This window comes from Bos grunniens, chromosome 3, assembly GCF_055505025.1.
Source record: "Bos grunniens cultivar Pamir isolate PY7600 chromosome 3, Bosgru_T2T1.0, whole genome shotgun sequence".
NCBI lineage: Eukaryota > Metazoa > Chordata > Mammalia > Artiodactyla > Bovidae > Bos > Bos grunniens.
This window is the reverse complement of record NC_141167.1, coordinates 70,009,208-70,030,653: the sequence shown is the minus strand read 5'-3', so window position 1 is coordinate 70,030,653 and position 21,446 is coordinate 70,009,208. Positions and strand designations below refer to the sequence as shown.

Below are 21,446 nucleotides of genomic sequence, written 5' to 3'. Positions count from 1 at the left end.
TTAAAATAAGTCAGGATTACTTTATTGTGTCACAACACATAGTCAATAAAGTCTTGTTCCTTAGTTGCTGCCCTTTGAAAATGATCAAGAGGGAAGCATAATCAAAGTTGGTTGAAATAGGCTCTCTGTAGCATCTGCTATATCAAATATTCCTGTTTGCTATTTGCTAATTTAAATTCCTTCAGAATTCAAAGTCAAATTGTAGGTTTCTGAAAGATGTTTCTAATTATTGGAATATACCAGGTTACCCATAAAATAGGAAAAGCAGTATGGATACCAAAGACTTAAACAGAAAGTGATCTAAGTGGAAAGATTATGGACTTTACAACCAAACGAATCTAGGTCAGATCCTGGTTCTGACTCTTATGCTGTAGGCAGTGATCAGTCTCATTTTTACATCTCTAAAGTGGTGATACTCCCTACCTTGCAATGTTAGGAGGTAGAAATACCTCATATACCACAGTGTATATAGAAAACTGGGCTTTCACTGGTAAACACATGTTGCTAGGATACGATAATAAGAATATTTAAAGACATTCCACTTAGTTCTTTCACTTCTCAGAACTATGCTTAGTGAGGGAAACATTAGGAACACAGTTGTAGACTCTAAAAAGCCATGAATTGGCATTGTTACTGGCTGTCTCCCATTCCAAATGAGAGCAGCCCAAGAGAATGAGTAGTAATCTCTTAAGTTGGCATCATCCTCTATTTTGTAATTCTTCCCTTTTTTTGTTTTTTTTTTGGCCACACCCTTGTGGGATCTTAGTTCCCTGACCAGGGATTGAACCTAGGCCCAGCAGTGAAAGGGTCAAGTCCTAACCACTGGACCAGGGAAATCCTTTCCCACTCTTATTTGTACTGTTCATTACTCTTTTGAACACTTGTTTAATTTAACTGCATTCCCAGGTGGTGTTAGTGGTAAAGAACCCACCTGCCAATGCAGGAAACATAAGAGACACTGGTTTGATCCCTGGGTCAAGGAGATCCCCTGAAGGAGGGGGGATCCACTCCAGTATTCTTGCCTGGAGAATCCCATGGACAGAGGAGCCTGGTGGGCCACAGTCCATAGGGTCACAAAGAGTTAGACATGACTAAAGCAACTTAGCATGCACACATGCATTCTGTGTATACTTCTTAAGGGAAAGATCAATATTATGATGTTACTTTTTTTTCATATTTTCCCCACAGTGCCTAACAGTGTATCAGATAATTTATTTATTCATTTAGCAAATATTTGAGTTCACACAAAGAATCAGGCTCTTATTCTAGATGCTGATATTGTGTCAGTTAATGAAACAAGTCTCTGCCCTGTGGAGCTGAGATTCTAGTGCACACAGGAAGTACAGTATTCATTTCTTCTTGCTTTAAATGGGGCAGAAGGACATTTTCATCCTTTTCCTAAATCTCTCACCCATTTAGCTAGAGAATTAAGGTGAATAATTTAATGGACTTGCTTCCCTATAATGTTTAATAACTATGTATGTAAATATAAGAATCTTCATATCCTCTCTTGTTACTCTTCCCAGTGTAAGTAGTATTTATGGCCTATTTTAAGATGCACATTCACCTTGTCATATTTGCTTTCAAACTAATAAATATACTATAAATCCAAGATATTTGATAACAGAATTTTTTAATGGTTAAAAAATAGTAAAAAGAACTTTTGAACAATAAAATGAAAATTTATACCATTGCACGTTTGCCTTTTAATATGGCACAGCTAATCTTTAATATACATTTGTAAAAGGCACCATATATTAACAAGGTAAAGAATGCAAAAAAAACCAAAATTGAGCCACTTTCTCCAACTTCCTTTTTGTCCAAGTGTATACATTTTAAGGCAAATGCTTTTCTGTGCAAAATACAACAAAAGAAAATCAACATTATGTAACAAGTTCACACATTCTCAGATTTTTTTCAATATCATTTGTCAGGATACAAGCACATTAAAACAATTTTTTCCTAATGAAGCTTAAAGAAGTTGATGAACAATTTTTAAAAATTATTTGGAGATTCCATTATAGATTCCTCATAGAAAAAGTCAATCTTTTCTTCGTGTTTCTTCTTTTAGAAATGTCCATATCAATTTGTTCACGATGTCAGGTTGTTCTTGTTGGAGCCAATGACTGGTTTCTGACAAAATAGTCAGCCTGAAATAGTTTTTAACATAAATCTTTGTGACTTCAGCCATCTCAACCTCCATAAATGCGTCTTTCTCTCCCCACAGCAGTAATGTTGGAGTGATCACCATGTGATGTTTGAGAGGCAGGCAGCTATAAAAACAAAACACATGGGCTTGAGACTCATTGTAAGAGTTAAAATAACATTTTCCCAAAATGTTTCTCTAGGCCATACATTTTTAAGGAAGGCAGTATCACCACCAAAGGGGTGAAAATTAGTTCTTGGGAGAGTGAAAAAATTTACATTTTTTTAGATATAAACCATGAATATACACATAAACATATATTAAAATTTTATGGGATGGGGGCAACTATGAAAAAATGTCTAAAAAGGCTCTGAAGGGAGGTGATGACAAAAAATGATTGAGGGGACTTCCCTGGTGGTCCAATGATTAGCAGTCTACCTTCCAAAGCAAGGAACGTGGGTTTGATCCCTGTTCGGGGAACTAGGATCCCATATGCCACAGGGCAAAGAAACCTATATGCTGCTACTACTGAGCCTGTGCCACAACTACAGTGAAGCCTGTGTGCCTCAAAGAAAGATAATAAATAAATACATGACTGAGAAACACTGCATTAGGCAATCAATCTGTGTCATAAAAAATTTAAAGGTCTATTTAGCAAAGGGCCAGATAAAAGTTTTAATTGGATGAGGATGGCAAAATTGATAATGAAGGCTATAAATTAAATATGAAATTCATCACTTGAAGAATAATTTCCTTTAAAAGGAAACCAGAATTTCTGAATGGTGTGATAAAAGGGAGCTTTTAAGCAGTGTTACTGTTTAAATATATTTTAATTGTTGGATAATCTAATGCATGTTATGTGAAAATCAGAACTGAAAAGACAAAAAATATATATGGAATGAGCTTTAAATATTACATGATACTATAGTTATTTTTCAAGGAGATTCTTTTTAAAATATAAAGTTTTCATTATATATTTTCTTAAATACTAAAAAATATAAAGAATAAAAACATGCATAATTGCATCATTTAAAAGATGGTCATTTTCTATGCATATAGTTGAAACCATAAGTACAGCAAATATACAGTTTATACACAATATACATATACAAATTCTATATTAAATTATAACTTTCTTATTTCACAAGGTTTTTCAAAAATAATTGTAAAACATTACTTTATGGCATAATAACCCATAAATGATTTGATTCTTCCTGTATAATTGAATATTTAGATTATAGCATCAGTTAAAAGAAGAGGAGGATGTTTTACGTGAAGCTACATGCTACAATGAGCATTTTGTGCCCAAATCTTTATTGGCATTTCAGATAACTTCTTTAGGCCAGAGCCCTAGAAGTGGAATTCTATATTTCTTTCTTTTTTTTTTTTTTTGAATTCTATATTTCTAAAGCTTTTGACACCTTCTGCTAAGCTGTTTTTCAGAAAGGTGGGATGGTCTTAATTTCACCGCTGTTAACTAAGAATGAGAATGAACATCTAACTAGACACTCTCTAGCACTGGATTATATTTTCACTAGTTATAGAAAAGCCCTAATGTGTGTCTATTTGGGGTTGATAGGATGCTATTGGAATGTGCAGGATATCATATATGTCCACCAAAGACTTAACTTTTGACTCCATGCAAGTGGCCATCATTTGGTTGTAATGCTCCTAAAAATTAAATTCTTTGTGAATAGGTAAATGGACAGAAGAACCTGGAGGGCTACAGTCCCTGGGGAGTTAGACAGGGCTTAGGAATAGTAACTAGGTCAAATCTGGTTCTTACCATCCCCATGAGACGGTTATAAGTGTTAGGATACTTCTCATTCATTTCTTTAGTTTCCTTTAGGAGAGATTTTCCTTAAACCCTCCTTGATCCTTGCCCCGTCCCTGGCTGCTGAGTGATAGTTGTTGATTCAGGGTTCTGGACTAAAGAGAGTATATAAAATAATATGTCCTGAGGTGAGATTTACTCTCTTTTTCCTTCCCTCGCTTATCAGATTCGAGGGAGCCAACGGACTGGGGGGCTGAGGAGATGTGAGTTTACCCTTCAAATTTTCCCACAGGTGAACAAAGTTTAGACTGGCAACAGTTATCAAGACCATTTCAGTTCTCATTTAATATGAAGGCCACAGTCTTCAATCTATCCTTTATGGGTCATGAAGCTCATGTTTTGGTTTTCATCTGCTAACTCCTATGTGATTTCTCAACTGATTCAGAAACTGGGCAGGAAAAAGGGATGCTATTTGTCAGGTCCCCCCAAATACAGCATATGTATTTCAAACAGTACATAGTTTAAAAACTTTATTAAATAGTGTCAGATTGCAGATATCCTTTCACAAATTGCTTCTGTGCCTTAAGATTATATTTTTAAGATTCATCTATTGATGATACATGTAGTTCTTTTTCTTTTTTGATACAGGTAGTTCTACTTCATTTACTTTCACTGTTGTATACAATTCTATTGTATGACTACATATACAATGGATCACAATTGATTCATTCTCTTGTTGGGCATTTTAAAACTTCCAATTATTTTGATAATTTAAATAATATTGATCTCATTCTTGTAACCATCCACTTGTGCCCATGTGGGAGAGGTTTCTTTCAGTATATCCCCCAAACAGACTTGCTACCTCAGAGAATATGCACATCATCAATATTACAAGTTGTTTTTACAAACTGACCATATGCTCTACTCTCAGCATATAAGAATTTGCTTTGTACCATATCATTGCCAACACTTGTTCTCAAAAGTTTAATTTTTTTTTTCCCAATCAAATGAGTGTAAAATACTTTGTTTACCTGTTATGGTAGAGACTGCTTCCCAAACTTCTTCCCTTCTACCACAGTGATAGAAAATCCAATTATTAGCTGGACAAAGGACCATCCAGAATGAAGACTGACTATGTTTCCCAGGTTTCTTGCAGTAAAGTGAGGGTATGTGGTTTATGAGAAATGATTTGGGCATCATCTAAGTTGTGTCCAATATGCCTGCCCCTTCCCTTTCTCACTTTCCACTCACTGAAATGCAGATGTGTTGTTAAACCATCTTGAACCACACAGATAAGGACAACATATGAAGGATGGCAGAATAACAAAATAGAAAGACCGAGATCTCTGACCAAAGAGTGACCTAACAGCTTTGATGACTGCACACAATATAGCCACCATATCAGCCTTAGACTATTAACGTTTTTAATGCCACTGTTACTTTAGGTCTCTATCGCAAGCAGTAAAACCTATGTCCCACTACTAAGGTGGTGCATCTTTCATGTTACTGAAGATCCCTTTAAAAAAAAAAAAATATATATATATATATATATTTTTTTTTTTGGCTGTGCTGGGTCTTTGTTGCTATGCAGGCTTCTCTCTAGTTGCAGTGAGCAGAGGCTACTCTTCTTTGCAGTGTTAAGACATCTCATTGTGGTGACATCTCTTGTTGTGGAAGAGCACGGGCTCTCGGGCACATGGGCTTCAGTAGCTGCAGCGGTGGGCTCAGTTGTTGTGGTTCCCGGGCTCTAGAGCACAGGCTCAACAGCTGTGGTACATGGACTTAGTTGCTTCAAGGCATGTGGGATCTTCTGGGACCAGGGATTGAACCTGTGTCTCCTGCATTGGCAGGCAGATTCTTTACCACTGAGCCACCAGGGAAGCCCCTAGATCCCTTTTCTGCAAATTGCCATTTCATATCCTTTACTCATTTTTGATTGGGTTGTCTTTTCCTTATTGATTTGGAGACATTCTTTATAAACTCTGCTGCTGCTGCTGCTGCTAAGTCACTTCAGTCATGTCCGACTCTGTGCGATCCCATAGATGGAAGCCAACCAGGCTCCCCCATCCCTGGGATTCTCCAGGCAAGAGTACTGGAGTGGGTTGCCATTTCCTTCTCCAATGCATGAAATGAAAAGTGAAAGTGAAGTTGCTCAGTCGCGTCCGACTCTTAACGACCCCATGGACTGCAGCCCACCAGATTCTGCCGCCCATGGGATTTTCCAGGCAAGAGTACTGGAGTGGGGTGCCATATTAATTCATGAAGACTGGAAGAAGCCTATCCCTTCTCTAGGGGATCTTCCAGATCCAGGAATCAAACAGGGGTCTTCTGTATTGCAGGTGGATTCTTTACCAGCTGAGTTACCAGGGAAGCCTCCTGACAGGGTTAGTTACCTACCTATTTTTTTCTTTAAAATTGAATTCTTTAAAATTGTCTCAGCCTTGTGCTCCCCCATACAAATTTTAAAATCAGCTTGTTATGTTTCATGAAAAACTTTCTGACAGTTTTGATTGAAATTTTATTAAGTTTATAGATTAATTTGGGAAAAATCAACAATGTTATGATATTGAAGTTTTCCACTTGTAAAGATGATAAACGAGGGTTATTTTCAGTAGTTTACATCAGCAAGTCTGTATCAATGTTAAAACATTAAAATACTTCTCTGCTGCTGCTAAGTCGCTTCAGTCGTGTCCGACTGTGCGACCCCATAGACGTCTGGCAGCCCACCAGGCTCCCCCGTCCCTGGGATTCTCCAGGCAAGAACACTGGAGTGGGTTGCCATTTCCTTCTCCAGTGCATGAAAGTGAAAAGTGAAAGTGAAGTCACTCAGTCATGTCCGACTCTCAGCGACCCCATGGACTGCAGCCTACCAGGCTCCTCCATCCATGGGATTTTCCAGGCAACAGTACTGGAGTGGGGTGCCATTGCCTTCTCCGAAATACTTCTCTATAGGTTAGTAAATAGACAAGGCCCCTAGCTCATATTCTTTATTGCTTCCAATACATTTTGATAATCCATAAAGGTCATCTTTTGTTAGAGTCAGTCCTTTATACCTAATATTTTTGTTGCTATCATAGGTATATCTATTTTAAAGTGTTTTATAACTGTTGTTGGTTTATAAGATTGTAATTTTTGTATAGTAACCTTATGTATGCCAACTTTGCTGAACTGTTTTTATTCTAATAATTTTTTCCTGTAGATTTTCCCTTTCTCTAAATATATAACTACATTTGCGTGCTTGCCTGCTCAGTTGCTCGGTCATGTCCAAGGCTTTGCAACCCCATGGACTGTAGCTCGCCAGGCTCCTCTGTGTATGGGATTTCCCAGGCAAGAATACTGAAGTGGGTTGCCATTTCCTACTCGAGGGGATCTTCCCTACCCAGGGATCCAACCTGCGTCTCTAATGTCTCCTGCACTGGCCAGCGGATTCTTTACCACTAGCGCCATCCTGGGAAGCCCGTATAACTACATTGTGTGTGGGTGTGTGCTAAGTTGCTTCAGTCATGTCTAACTGCTTGCAATCCCATAGACTGTAGCCTGCCAGGCTCCTCTGTCCATGGGATTCTCCAGGCAAGAAAACTGGAGTGGGTTGCCATTCCCTTCTCTAGGGGATCTTTCTGACCATGGATTGAACCAGCATCTCTTATGTCTCCTGCATTGGCAGGTGGGTTCTTGACCACCAGTGCCCCGGGGAAGCCCATATAACTACATTATCTATACATAAACTTCAGTTGTTTTTTTTTAATGTGCTAGCTAAGACTTTCAATACAGTGGTGAAGAGAAGAGAAGCAGTTATAGCAGACAAGTTACCCTTAGTCTTTATTTTTCAAGGGAATGTTTTCAGTGTTTCATCACAAGGTATGATGTTTACTACAGGTTTCTGGTAGACAGAAGTACCTTCTGCATTGCTGTCATAATGAAACCATAATATGATTAACAGAATTCCTCTGTCCATGGAATTCTGCAGGCAAGAATACTGGAGTGGATTGCCATTCCCTTCTCCAGGATATCTTCCTGACCCCGGGATCAAACCCTGGTCTCCTGCATTGAAGGCAGATTCTTCTACCATCTGAGCCACCAGGGAAGCCTAATATGATTAACAGAAAGACACTAATAGACATAGAGATATCAGGTTTAATGGCAAATGAGAAGAAAACTTACAAAGATGATTTTATAAAGCAAGAAATAATGTATTATTCTCTTAGATAGAACTAGGACTTGTCAGGTCCCCCAGTTTCCCATGAAAATACAGCTGTGAACAGCACCACAAAGAATTTTGCCCTTTTAGTGGAGGTTTTTGATCCTCTTGGCTCTGATTCCCAGAATATATTTTTATATGCCTGCCAGTGCTCCAGGTGCAAATAACCAGTACAAACCCCTGATTTTTTTCTTAGACAACTGAGTAAAGCAAATGTCTTTCCCCCAGAAATATCCCTGCAGGCAATTCAGGTTTATCTGAGGTCCACCTTCTATCCTCTGCTTCTAGTCTACATAGTAGTTAGATGTGTTGGATTTTAATAAACGCTTTTTCTTAATTTACCTAGATGATCTTATTTTTCCCTTTAACCTGTTAATGTGGTAAGTTAATGGGTTTTAATGCTGTTAGGTTTAATTGTTAATGCATGCTAGATTCTGTTTGATAGTATTTTATTTTGAATTTATGGATCTATATTTACAACATAACTTGATCTAATTTTCTGTGTTATACAATCCTTGTCTTGTTTTGTTATGGAAGTTATACCAACCTGAGAAAATGAGCTGAAGTATATACCTTCTTTTTATAATGTCTGAAAGAGCCGAGTCTAAGAGTGGGATTTTCTGGGGCTTCCCTGGTGGCTCATTGGTAAAGAATCTGTCTGCCAATGCAGGAGACATGGGTTTGATCTCTGATCCAGGAAGATCCCACATGCCATGGAGTAACTAGGCCCATGCACCACAATTTCTGAGCTCATACTCTAGAGCCCATAAGCCACAACTACTGAAGCACACCTGCTATGAGGCCCATGAGTTGCAACTACTGAAGCCCTTGTACTCTAGAGCCCGTGCATGCTCCGTGACAAGAGAAGGGACCACAGTGAGAAGCCCACGCACTGCAACAAAGAGAAGTCCCCGCTCACTGCAACCACAGAAAGACATCACAGCAACGAAGACCCAGGGTAATCAAAAATAAATAAATAACTTTTTTTTTAAAAGAGTGGGATTTTCTGAGGTAGAATTTATGTGTAAAACCACTTAGGCTTCTTTGTGTGGGTGTGTATGTATATGTAGTTTATAGATATGCTTAAATTAATAACCCAATTTCTTTAATGTGTATATCTATTCAGGTTTTCTATCTTCATGAGTCAGTTTTGTGTGTTAAGCTTTTCCTAAAAACTACCCATGTTGTCAAGATTCTCAAATTTATTAACATAAACTTTATATTTTAATATCTGTTATGTTTGTACTTATATCTATTTTCTCCTTCCTGATATAGTTTGTTCATGCCTTTTTTACACCAGTCTTGCCAAAAGTTTACCTATATTAAGTGTTCAAAAAATCTGCGTTTGTTGATTCTCTCTATTGTGTCTTTGTTATTTATTGTATTAATTTCTGCTTTTTACCTAATTTTATTTTCCTTCTAATTTATTTTTGTTTACATGTTGTTCTTTTCCAAATATCTTGACTTGAATCTTCTTTTCTTAATATAAGCATGAAAAACCATACATATATTTCTAAGTATTGTTTTAACTGTATTCTACAGGCTGTAATACTTTTTTCTGTGTTTACTAGCTTCTGATATGATTTTTTTGATCCACAAGTAATATAGAAGTTTGAGGTTTTTCTGACTGTATTGAGTTTTCTAAAAGATTGTTGCTGTCAATTTCCCACCACATTGTGTTCAGAGAACACAATCTATATGATATTGATCCTTTGGTTAAGGCTTGCTTTATGGTCCAGTATGTAAAAATCAATCCTTATAAATATGATATGTGCTTAAAAATATTGTGTATCTTCTAATTGTTGGGTGCAGGATTCTAGAGTTGATCATCACATTAAAGATGTTAATTGGATTGTTTAAATCTATATCTTTATTAATTTTCTGCTTGATTGATCAGCTTCTGAGAGAAGTGGATGAAAATCTCCAATAGTAACTGTGGATTTGCCGTTTTTTTCTAGTAAGTCTGTCAAATTTTGCTTTGTTATGTGATGCTTTGTTATCAGTTTAGGCTTTCAAAAATGTTTTTTCAGGCTATTCCTATAACTAGTCCAATTCCAAGTTCATTATGATTCCTTGGGTTCAAATTTTGGAGAGTCCTTGGATGGAAGTATAGTCCTGGGGAGACCTTAGGGTGATTTTCATACCTGAATATAATGTACTATACTTTATTTGTAGTCATTATATTTGTATAACCTTGTTTTTAATGATGTACTTGACCTTGACTCAGTTCAGTTCAGTTCAGTTCAGTCACTCAGTCATGTCCGACTCTTTGTGACCCCATGAACCGCAGCACGCCAGGTTTCCCTGTCTATCACCAACTCCCAGAGTCCACCCAAACCCATGTCCATTGAGTCGGTGATGCCATCCAAGCATCTCATCCTCTGTCGTCCCCTTCTCTTCCTGCCCTCAATCTTTCCCAGCATCAGGATCTTTTCAAATGAGTCAGCTCTTTGCATCAGGTGGCCAAAGTATTGGAATTTCAGCTTCAACATCAGTCCTTCCAATGAACACCCAGGACTGGTCTCCTTTAGAATGGACTGGTTGGATCTCCTTGCAGTCCAAGGGACTCTCAAGAGTCTTCTCCAACACCACAGTTCAAAAGCATCAATTCTTCTGCACTCAGCCTTCTTTATAGTCCAACTTTCCCATCCATACATGACCACTGGAAAAACCATAGCCTTGACTAGACGGACCTTTGTTGGCAAAGTAATGTCTCTGCTTTTCAATATGCTGTCTAGGTTGGTCATATCTTTCCTTCCAAGGAGTAAGTGTCTTTTAATTTCATGGCTGCAATAACCATCTGCATTGATTTTAGAGCCCAGAAAAATAAAGTCAGCCACTGTTTTCACTGTTTCCCCATCTATTTCCCATGAAGTGATGGGACCCAATGACATGATCTTAGTTTTCTGAATGTTGAGCTTTAAGCCAACTTTTTCCACTCTCCTCTTTCACTGTCATCAAGAGGCTTTTTAATTCCTCTTCACCTTCTGCCATAAGGGTGGTGTCATCTACATATCTGAGGTTATTGATATTTCTCCCGGCAATCTTGATTCCAGCTTGTGCTTCCTCCAGCCCAGCATTTCTCATGATGTACTCTGCATATAAGTTAAATAAGCTGGGTGACAATATACAGCCTTGACATAGTCCTTTTCCTATTTGGAACCAGTCTGTTGTTCAATGTCCAGTTCTAACTGTTGCTTCCTGACCTGCATACAGATTTCTCAAGAGGCAGGTCAGGTGGTCTGGTATTCCCATCTCTTTCAGAATTTTCCACAGTTTATTGTGATCCACACAGTCAAAGGTCTTGGCATAGTCAATAAAGCAGAAATAGATATTTTTCTGGAACTCTCTTGCTTTTTCAGTGATCCAACAGATGTTGGCAATTTGATCTCTGGTTCCTCTGCCTTTTCTAAAACCAGCTTGAACATCTAGAAATTCATGGTTCAAGTATTGCTGAAGCCTGGATTGGAGAATTTTAAGCATCACTACTAGCGTGAGATGAGTGCAATTGTGTGGTAGTTTGAGCATTCTTTGGCATTGCCTTTCTTTGGGATTGGAATGAAAACTGACCTTTTCCAGTCCTGTGGCCACTGCTGAGTTTTCCAAATTTGCTGGCATATTAAGTGCAGCACTTTCACAGCATCATCTTTCAGGATTTGGAATAGCTCCACTGGAATTCCATCACCTCCACTAGCTTTGTTCATAGTGATGCTTCCTAAGGCCCACTTGACTTCACATTCCAGGATGTCTGGCTCTAGGTGAGTGATCACACCATTGTGATTATCTGGGTCATGAAGATCTTTTTTGTATTACTTTTTTGTATTACCTTGATTACTGTACGTAAAAAGAGTCAAGGGGTCAGTTGAGCTTTCAGAAGGTTTGAGCTAGATTTAACCTACATCAGGGGCTTCCCTGGTGGCTTAGACAGTAAAGAATCTGCCTGCAGTGCAGGAGACCTAAGTTTCATCCCTGGGTCAGGAAGATACCTTGGAGAAGGGAACAGCAAACCACTCTAGTATTCTTGCCTGGATAATTCCATGGACAAAGGAGCCTGGCAGGCTACAGTCCATGGAGTCGCATTAGAGTCGGACACGACCGAGCACCTCACATTAACCTACAACAATCTAGTTTAAAATTATCTTTTGCCTGTATGTAAAACTGTGAGTTTTGAACTTCACAGGCCTCCATTTTTTTTTGTTTTGTTTTTTCTCTCCAAGATAATTAACAGGATTCTAGAGCTTACTCTTGGGAATGCAAGTCCTCCTAATGAATGATTAATCGTTAGTAAAAGAATCTCAAAATATGAGAATATTTTCCCTCTTTCCTTATAGCTACTTAAAACATACTGTTTTGCATCACAAAGCTAACCCTCTGATAAAGGGATAAATTGAGAACATTTTAAAACCAGCATTCTTATCTCCTGTCCAAAATTTAGACTGGTGTGAAAATGTATTTTTCTCTCATAATAACTCTCTTAAATGTTATTTGTGAAAAGCAAATGACAAAACATGAGGTTCAGACAATGTTGCTATATCCTATAAAATGTAACCCGTAGCCTTTGCAATGTCTGTCTGCCTTGCTTGATAAATTATTACCTACAAGTACCTTTTGGGACTTTTGGGACAGGTGGCTCAGATGGTAAAGAATCTGTCTGCAACGCAGGAGACCTGGGTTGGATCCATGGGTCAAGAAGTTTCCCTGGAGAAGGGAATGGCAGTCCACTCCACTATTGTTGCATGGAGAATTCCATGGAAATAGGAGCCTGGCAGGCCACAGTCCACGGGGTCAAAAAGAGTCCAGGATACGACTGAGTGACTAACACAAGTACCTTTTAAATCAATATCTCTATTTTTCAAAAAATACACATATATTTTTATACTTGTACATTTTGTTGTTGTTGTTAGTCAAAAAAGAAGATGTGGATTTACCTCTCTTTTCATTCGTATAGTCTCATGGATTTCATATTCAAAGAATTTGAGAGATTTTGTTTCATTTAAAGTAACACCTGCTACAACTTTTTTCTATCCTCTTACTTTCAACCTTTTTGTGTCTTTGTGATTTACTTGTATCTCAATCAAATCCGATATTTTGGTTTTTAACTGGTAGGTGTAACACATTAATATTTATTGTGTTTATTGACATATTGAAATTGTTTTTGACTTCTTATTTTGTGCTTTCTATTTACCCTGCTTTGCTTCCTTTTTCTCCTTTCCTGCCTTCTTTTGAATTGATAGTTTCTAGTCCCTTTCTTGGAGAAGGCAATGGCACCCCACTCCAGTACTCTTGCCTGGAAAATCCCATGGACGGAGGAGCCTGGTGGGCTGCAGTCCATGGCGTCACTAAGAGTCAGACACGACTAAGTGACTTCACTTCCACTTTTCACTTTCCTGCATTGGAGAAGGAAATGGCAATTTTCAAGAACAGCCACTCCAGTGTTCTTGCCTGGAGAATCCCAGGGACAGGGAAGCCTGGTAGGTTGCCGTCTATGGGGTCGCACAGAGTTGGACACAACTGAAGCGACTTAGCAGCAGCAGCAGCAGCAGTCCCTTTCTACTGCTTTGGAAATAATATTCTATTTCTATTATTTTATTTTACTAGAAAACAAATTATTACATATATATTATATGTGAGTGATTTCCAACTTTATCTATCTACCTATCATTTATCTATCTATATGATTTCTAATTCCATTGTACATGTCAAATATAACCTGTCTTTTGTGTTTTCATTTCTTTATCTATCTAAGTGAAATTCTAGGTAATTCTTTTTAGATCTACCTTCCAATTCATAACCCTCTATAGCTTGTCTGACCTGCTATTTAACTTACTTATGGATTTTAAGACTTCAATAACATACTTTTCATTTCTAGAAGTTCTTTTGGTTCTTTTCCAGTCCTTTCCATCCTGTCATGATATTTTCCTTATTCTTTACTCGTATTTTTATTCTTTCATATTTAATAATTTAAACTTACTTTACAGTCTTTATTACTTCTATTATTTGAAAATTTTAGGAGTTCTGCTGCAATTGTGTTCTGCCTCACTATTGGTGGGTTGGTATTTTTTGTAATTTGGATTATCAACTCATCTTCAGTGGACCTTATCTGTGGGGATATTGTGAGTCTGAATTGAGGTGTACCTTCCAGAGAGATTCTGTCTTTGTTTCTGCTAGGTTTCCTAGGGAGTGTTACCAGCCTATGAGGATGTTAAAATAGAATTTTTCCCCTAAGAATTCTAGTATTATGGGAGTAGCATAAATTCAAACCCCTAAACATTTTTAAGGCAGGCTGTGGCTGCTAATACTCAAAGAGAATATTTTTTCTCCTATGTACGTCCAAACTCAAATTTCCATGTCTTATCTTTCACACTATATTTTCTGTCTGCTGCTAAGTCACTTCAGTTGTGTCCGACTCTGTGCGACCCCATAGATGGCAGCCCACCAGGCTCCCCCATCCCTGGGATTCTCCAAGCAAGAACACTGGAGCAGGTTGCCATTTCCTTCTCCAATGCATAAAAGTGAAAAGTGAAAGGTAAGTCGTGTCTGACTCTTAGTGACCGCATGGACTGCAGCCCACCAGGCTCCTCCGTCCATGGGATTTTCCAGGCAAGAGTACTGGAGTGGGGTGCCATTGCCTTCTCTGATTTTCTGTCTAGACAATATCTTCTGAAACAAAAGCCTCATTTATCTGTTAGTGACTCCAAGATACCACATATCCTCACCCCAGATTCTCTCCTCTGAGTTCCAGACCCTTGTAGCCTACTGACTATTTGAATAATCTAAGACACCATTTCAAAGTCAACTAGTCTAAGATCAATAAAATTTATGACCTCAAAATGAGTTCTCTTCTAGTACTTTCTGTCTCAGTGATTGGCCTATCTGTACAGTTGTTCATGGCAGGGATTCAGGAGTTATCTTTGACATCTGTCTTCTTCTCAGTTCCCCATCCAACCCGTTATCAACTGTGTCAACTTATCTCTTAAATATCTCTTAAATCTACCCACTCTCCCCATCTCTACTGCTTTCAGAATAGTTCAAGCTGCCATCTTCTTTAACCTGGATTTCTGAAGTTTCACCACATTCACTCTTTCAGCACATTCTCCATATTGAGTGAATATATCCAAATACAAATTGGATCATTTTTCTGCTTGAAACTCTCATTCACTGGCTTCACATTCATGGCTCTTAATATGGTCTCCTTGGCTCTGCTTAACCAGCCACTGCCTACCTCTCGGACTTATTCTCATTCCCTTCTCTTCTATGCATCCTCACTTTCTGTGCTCTGCCACTTTGTTACTTAAAACCATAGCCTTCCATCTTCCTGCACAGCCTTGGAAGAGGCTATTTTCTTTTTCTGGAATGCCAGTCTCCCTACCCTAAACTTTATCCAGTCAATACCAAACTCATCCTTTATTTCCTCTTTCAAACATTATTTCTTCCATTCTCATCCCTTTCTTTCAAAGTCTTCATGTTAGTTTGTAACTATACATTCATTACTGCAGTTGTTTGCTTGATGCTGTTTTCTCTACTCAGCTACAAGTTTTGTGAGATCAAGGACCTTGTCTCATTTTGCTCATTATAGTATTCTGAGTGCTGGCATAGTCCAGAATATAGAAAGTGCTTAACAGATATTTTTTAAATGATTATTTTAAAATATAACTAAAAATATACATCTATTCAAAGTCCAAAGGGACAGAAGTGGATAGAGTTATGGATAAAACAAGTTACACCTACATGGGATATCTAGTGTATTCTCTTTATTTTTCCATATGTTTAATTTTCTATAAAAAAAAAGATTATGCAACTTATAAAAACCAAAATAATTTGAGTATCTGGATAAATGGTGAACTTAATTTTAGAAATCGAATATTGGCTCTGTAGGGAATAAATATTTTGTTTAACTAAAAAGAACAAATTATACTGACCTGAAGATATTTCGGTAATGGTTAATTGGACCACTTAATGCTCCAGGCTGAGAAAAAACATAAATATAAGCTTCAAGATCTTCTGTTGTTAGTCGACATCCTTTTCTTCCAATGCCAGTGCTGTGACTAGTAAACAGATGTTTCAAAGCCTGGTAAGTGAGAAAAGAATAACTAAGACTTTTCAGCTACTTCACAGTAACTAAATATTTGGCTTTTGAAAGAGAATGATGGTCAGTGTGCAGTGACTGCTCCCAACTTCTGCTCTAGCCAGGTTGGAGACCTCATTGTTTACAAGCACATTTTACACATTTCTGCTGACCTGGCTTTATTTTTGATATTCTTCCCTTTAGTCCCCCATGCACACTTCACCTTTTTTTCCACACTTCACCTTTATGAAAAGCATCCTGTTTTCTTGGTGTGTATTCACATTCTGCTGAGCTAAGTACTATCTCTATCCTAAAGCCTACCCTAATATTCCAGCTAACAACTGTTTATCTGTTTACTGACAACCAATCCACCACCACCCCGTTTGAACTTCTTTTTGACCACAACCTAGAGTAACAAACACATTTTACATCATGATCCAGTTCACAGATCTACATATATATTTCTAAAACAAAAGTTTAAAGAAATAATTCTCATACTTATTACAGCATGTAGTGATATCTTCAATTCTGTTCCACTTTATATTTAAGAATTCAAACTGCAAGTCACTTTACTGAATTGCAAAACTTATATCATGACTCACAAATGGGTCCCCCCTACAATCTGAAATCTCTATACCGGCATTTCTCAAAATATGTAACTAGCTGAATCAGAATTATTGGGATTCTTTTGTAAAAAATTTATTTTTAATTGGAGGGTAATTGCTTTACAATATTGCGTTGGTTTCTGCCATATAAAAATATGAATCAGCCATAGGTATACATATGTCCACGCCCTCTTGAACCTCCCTCCCACTTCCCACCTTATCCCACCCCTCTAGGTTGTCACAGAGCACTGGTTTGAGCTCCCTGAGTCATACAGCAGATTTCCACTGGCTATTTGGAATTCTTGTTTAAAATTAGACCCTCAACCCCAAAACATGCTTGCAAAAATATTAAATGACATGTGCAGGAGGTGATTCGTTGCAACCTTATTTGTGACAGAAAAAGAATGGGAACAAATGTTTATCAGTGGGTGGGGTAGTAGTGGTTGAATAAACTATGGCATAGCCACACAATGGCATATTAGTGTTTTTAGGACTCTAAGAAAAGATGGAGACAATCTCTATGCTGATGATGGAGTCATCTGCAGGATATACTGTTAAGTGGCAAAACGAAGCAAGGGTGGAAAATAGTGTTTATATTAATAGAATGTTATCTTTTGTGAAAAAAGGAGAAAACAAATATATGCACAATTGCTTATGTTTTTAATAGAAAAAATAAAAAGATGAAACAAAACTAGCCAAAATGGTTTCCTACGGGAGAAAGAAGAAATAAGATGGAGATAGAGAAACAGAGATAAGTAAGACTCCTCTGAATGTACATTGTTTTATTAGACTTTTAACTTAAAACCGTATATATGTTTCATATAACATCATGGAAGTTATGTAAAAATTCTGTAGTCTTAAATTTGCTTTGGAAATGTGGATAAGAACTCATAATTTTTTTTCTGTCTAAAAAATCTCCCGCATTGTAGGCAGACGCTTAACCGTCTGAGCTACCAGGGAATCAGCATCAAAAAATATGTATGTCCAAATCCTGTCCAATGGAAAGATCCAGGAGCAATGAAAATTCAGTAACAATGATCACCTAAATCATGGTCTCTAAACACTATATCCTGCTAATAGGAGCCAGAGCTCCTTCAGTAAATGACTGATTCCAGATCTGGAACAGGACATAAATAATGAACTTAGGACATTAAGGAGGCAAGCTACTACTGACAAAGGGCTCTTGTGTCATGAGCACACAGACTTGTAAAAATTGGGGCATCAAAGAGAATAAAGACTGTGATCAGTTGATACATCAGTTCAGTTCAGTTCAGTCGCTCAGTCATGTCTGACTTTTTGCGACCCCAGGGACTGCAGCACGCCAGGCTTCCCTGTCCATCACCAGCTCTGGGAGCTTGCTCAAACTCATGTCCATCAAGTCAGTGATGCCATCCATAGCAAACAGATTTTCAAAAATCATGAACTCATAATGATATGGAAAAAACCTGCATTGGTCATCACTGGGGGCTTCGAGGGCACCAACTCATTACTCTGGGCATTGTTTATAAAGGGAAATTATGAAGCATTTATCCTGCCATTCTGTGGGAACTATATTTCTTTTTTTTTGCATTGGAGGAGATGCCTAAGACAGTGCATAACACATAACAGATATACAATAAATGATTATTTAAAATCAGAACAACATAAGGAGGACCAGTTTTGTTGTTTTTTTTGTTTGTTTTCAGTGCTTTAGTCTATCTTTGTTTTATTCTTAACTTCCTAATTTGTTATCCTCTTGGGCACCGATCTTTTCTTACTTTAACTGAGGTATAATTAACATATCATATTATGTTAGTTTCAAGTGTACAACATAATGATTCAATATTTGTATATACTTCAAAATAATCATAAACAATAAGATCACAGACAGTAAGTCTGGCTAATATCCATCACCATATTTGACTTACTTTGAAATCATTTATGGAGAACATAAATTCTGGGAACCATGGTATCTGGAAGAAGTAATAATAGCTGGATTTGAACAGCTGGGCCGGGTGTCGTAAAATATATTCTGAAATTAAAATGCCATGTTAGACCTTATCCAAGTGATATGAATTACTATTGAAGTAACTTCTTTTTAAGACAATTTCACCTTTGAGATGATCCCATAAAAGTATTCACAAATAAGGCTTCCGTATATTTCTCTTTGGAACAATTTCTATGTTCGTATATTTTATTTTGGATATTTTTTGTATTTTAAATATTTATAGCACTTTGAATAAAAAGAAAGTTCCACTTCGTGAAGTATGGACTCAAAAGGAATACGAAAACTCAAACAACATTGCCTTTTCTCCAAGGTTATTATCAGTGACTTAACACTTTTCCTAAGGATACATGGGGGAAATGTCTATTGTTTAAAAGATTTTCCTGGCAGGCTGATTTAAATATCTTATTCATTTGGCCTCAACAGAAACTAAAGCATTTCCTTTAAATTCATTCATGTATCTAGAAAATGCCTTCATTTAATGAATTTTTGAATATCTACTATATGTGAGGGGATTTAGTGTGAACAAGAGAAAAGAGGTTCCCATTCACCAAGAACTTACATAATAAATAAGTAATGAATACTTGAAAGATCATTTTGGTTAGCAAAAATACCATAAAGAAAATTAAACATGGTAATCTGATTGAAAGCAATGGTTGGGTGGTGTGGGAGAGGAACTATTATTTAGTAAAGGTGGTGAAATAGGCTTCTCTGGGGATGTAGGAAGAATGTCAAGGAACAGAAAGTAGGTCCTGTGCTTGGCACATTAAAGAAGCAGAAAGAAGGCCAGGGTGGCTGGTATGTAGTGAATGTGGAGAGGAGATGGTTATGAGATGAGTCAGAAAGAAAAGCAGAAGCCCAGTTAGGTAAGGCCAGAATGATAACAATTTTAAGTGCTTTGGGAAGACACTGAAGTTTTAAAACTAGGGAATAATGTGATCATACATATTAAATGTTGGAGAAGGAAATGGCAACCTACTCCAGTGTTCTTGCCTGGAGAATTCCACGGACAGAAGAACCCGGTAGGATACAGTCCACGGGGTCGCAAAGAGTTGAACACGACTGAGCGACTAACACACACACACACACATTAAATGTGCATACTTGTGTATTGTGTACTAAATTTTCCTCACTATAGAGGTGATTTTTTCCCCTCATTTCTAATATTGTAACTGTACTCATCATGGTTGGATTTTTAAAAATTATATTTCTCAGATAAGTAGAGCACTGTTATGCTTATACTTTTTGTAAAGTCATCATTGAGTAAGATTTACTTAGCCCTGCATTAAGAGATATCAATACCATTAAGGGGAAAATATATTCATACGACTTAAAGACCTCATATTGACCTGACCGGGGTTGAACCTATTATTAATAGTTCCAGAAATATTCAAGTATTTTCTTACATGAATGATCAATTATAATTACAATTACAATGATCAATTACAGTATGCACAATAGCAGTGCATGTGTTGCTTCAGTCTTGTCTGACTCTCTGTGACCCAATAGACTGTAGCCTGCCAGGCTCCTCTGTCCATGGGATTCTCCAAGAATACTGGAGTTGGTTGCCATCCCTCCTTCAGAGGATCTTCCTGACCCAGGGTTTGAACCCACATCTCTCATGTTTGCTGCATTGGCAGGTGGTTCTTTACCATTAGTGCCACCTGGGAAGCTCCCGTATAGCAGTACCACCAAAATTACATTTACGCTAGGGTCCTGATCAACTGAACAAGCATGTAGCACAACTTCTATTGCCTAAGGCAACTGAGAGAAATATGATGAACCTCAGTTTGATATTTGATTCCTAAGCAGTCACACTATTTACCTTAACCAAGACAGGATAATTGGATATGTACCTAAAATTTAACTTTTATACAAATTTATACAATATTTATGTAGTCATGTTCCATTTCTCCTTCACCTTCTCTAATTTTGAAGAAGAAATAAAAATATGTTGTTCTGAATTTTTTTTCTTGGGGGACAATACTGTGGATTGTGACAGTACTGAACCTCAGAAAATTTGACAAGAAGAAAGAGGACAAAATTATAACTTATGTCAAAACCAAATAAAAGTATGCCTAGCCATTTTCACAGGTGGTGGTTGTTTTGTTTTTGTTTGCTTGTTTGTTTTAAATCATTCTTTTAAGAGTTCTCTTTATAGCAGAGGTTCTGAAACATATCCCATGTGGACCCGTGGGGATCCTCAAGACCCTTTCAAAAGATCCAGGTGGTCAAACTATTTCAATACAATACTATTAGTTTTTCTCATTTTTCTGACATTTGCACATATGGTACAAAGGCAATAGTAGATAAAGCCATTGTTGCCTGAGCACAAATCAAAGCCGTAGCACGAAACAATACCACACTGTTTATAATACATCGTATTCTTCACACCACACACTTGCTGTAAATAAATACATAAAGTGAAGTGGCAGTTTCACTTATGAATGTGTTTGATGAAATAGCAAAAATTATTAATTTTATTAAATTTCTACCTTTTGTATGTGTCTTGTGATGCAGTTAGAAAATATATATACATATTTAAATATATAATATATATATAAGGCAGTTCTGTTGAATACCAAAATCAACGATTATCTAGAGGAAAAGCAATTCTTCAGCTGTTAAGTTGAATTAGCTGCCTTTTTAATAAAATATCATTTTTACTTGAGAG

At 37.3% G+C, this 21,446-nt stretch overlaps 1 protein-coding gene and 1 long non-coding RNA gene across 2 annotated transcripts in view; one reads left to right on the top strand and one right to left on the bottom strand.

The window, feature by feature from the left end:
- LOC147375795 (uncharacterized) overlaps positions 1–13,000 on the top strand; it is a 30,624-nt gene extending 17,624 nt beyond the window's left edge. Inside the window, exons 2-4 of the long non-coding RNA XR_015160472.1 lie at positions 8,789–9,076; positions 10,016–10,075; positions 12,745–13,000. This is a non-coding gene — a long non-coding RNA (uncharacterized LOC147375795). The remainder of the gene's footprint in view (positions 1–8,788; positions 9,077–10,015; positions 10,076–12,744) is intronic.
- EPHX4 (epoxide hydrolase 4) overlaps positions 1,617–21,446 on the bottom strand; it is a 37,138-nt gene continuing 17,308 nt past the window's right edge. Inside the window, exons 5-7 of the mRNA XM_086391134.1 lie at positions 18,696–18,799; positions 16,038–16,186; positions 1,617–2,273 (exon numbers count right to left, since the gene is read on the bottom strand). Of these exons, the coding sequence (XP_086247260.1) occupies positions 2,042–2,273; positions 16,038–16,186; positions 18,696–18,799 (485 nt within the window). The 3' untranslated portion in view covers positions 1,617–2,041. The remainder of the gene's footprint in view (positions 2,274–16,037; positions 16,187–18,695; positions 18,800–21,446) is intronic.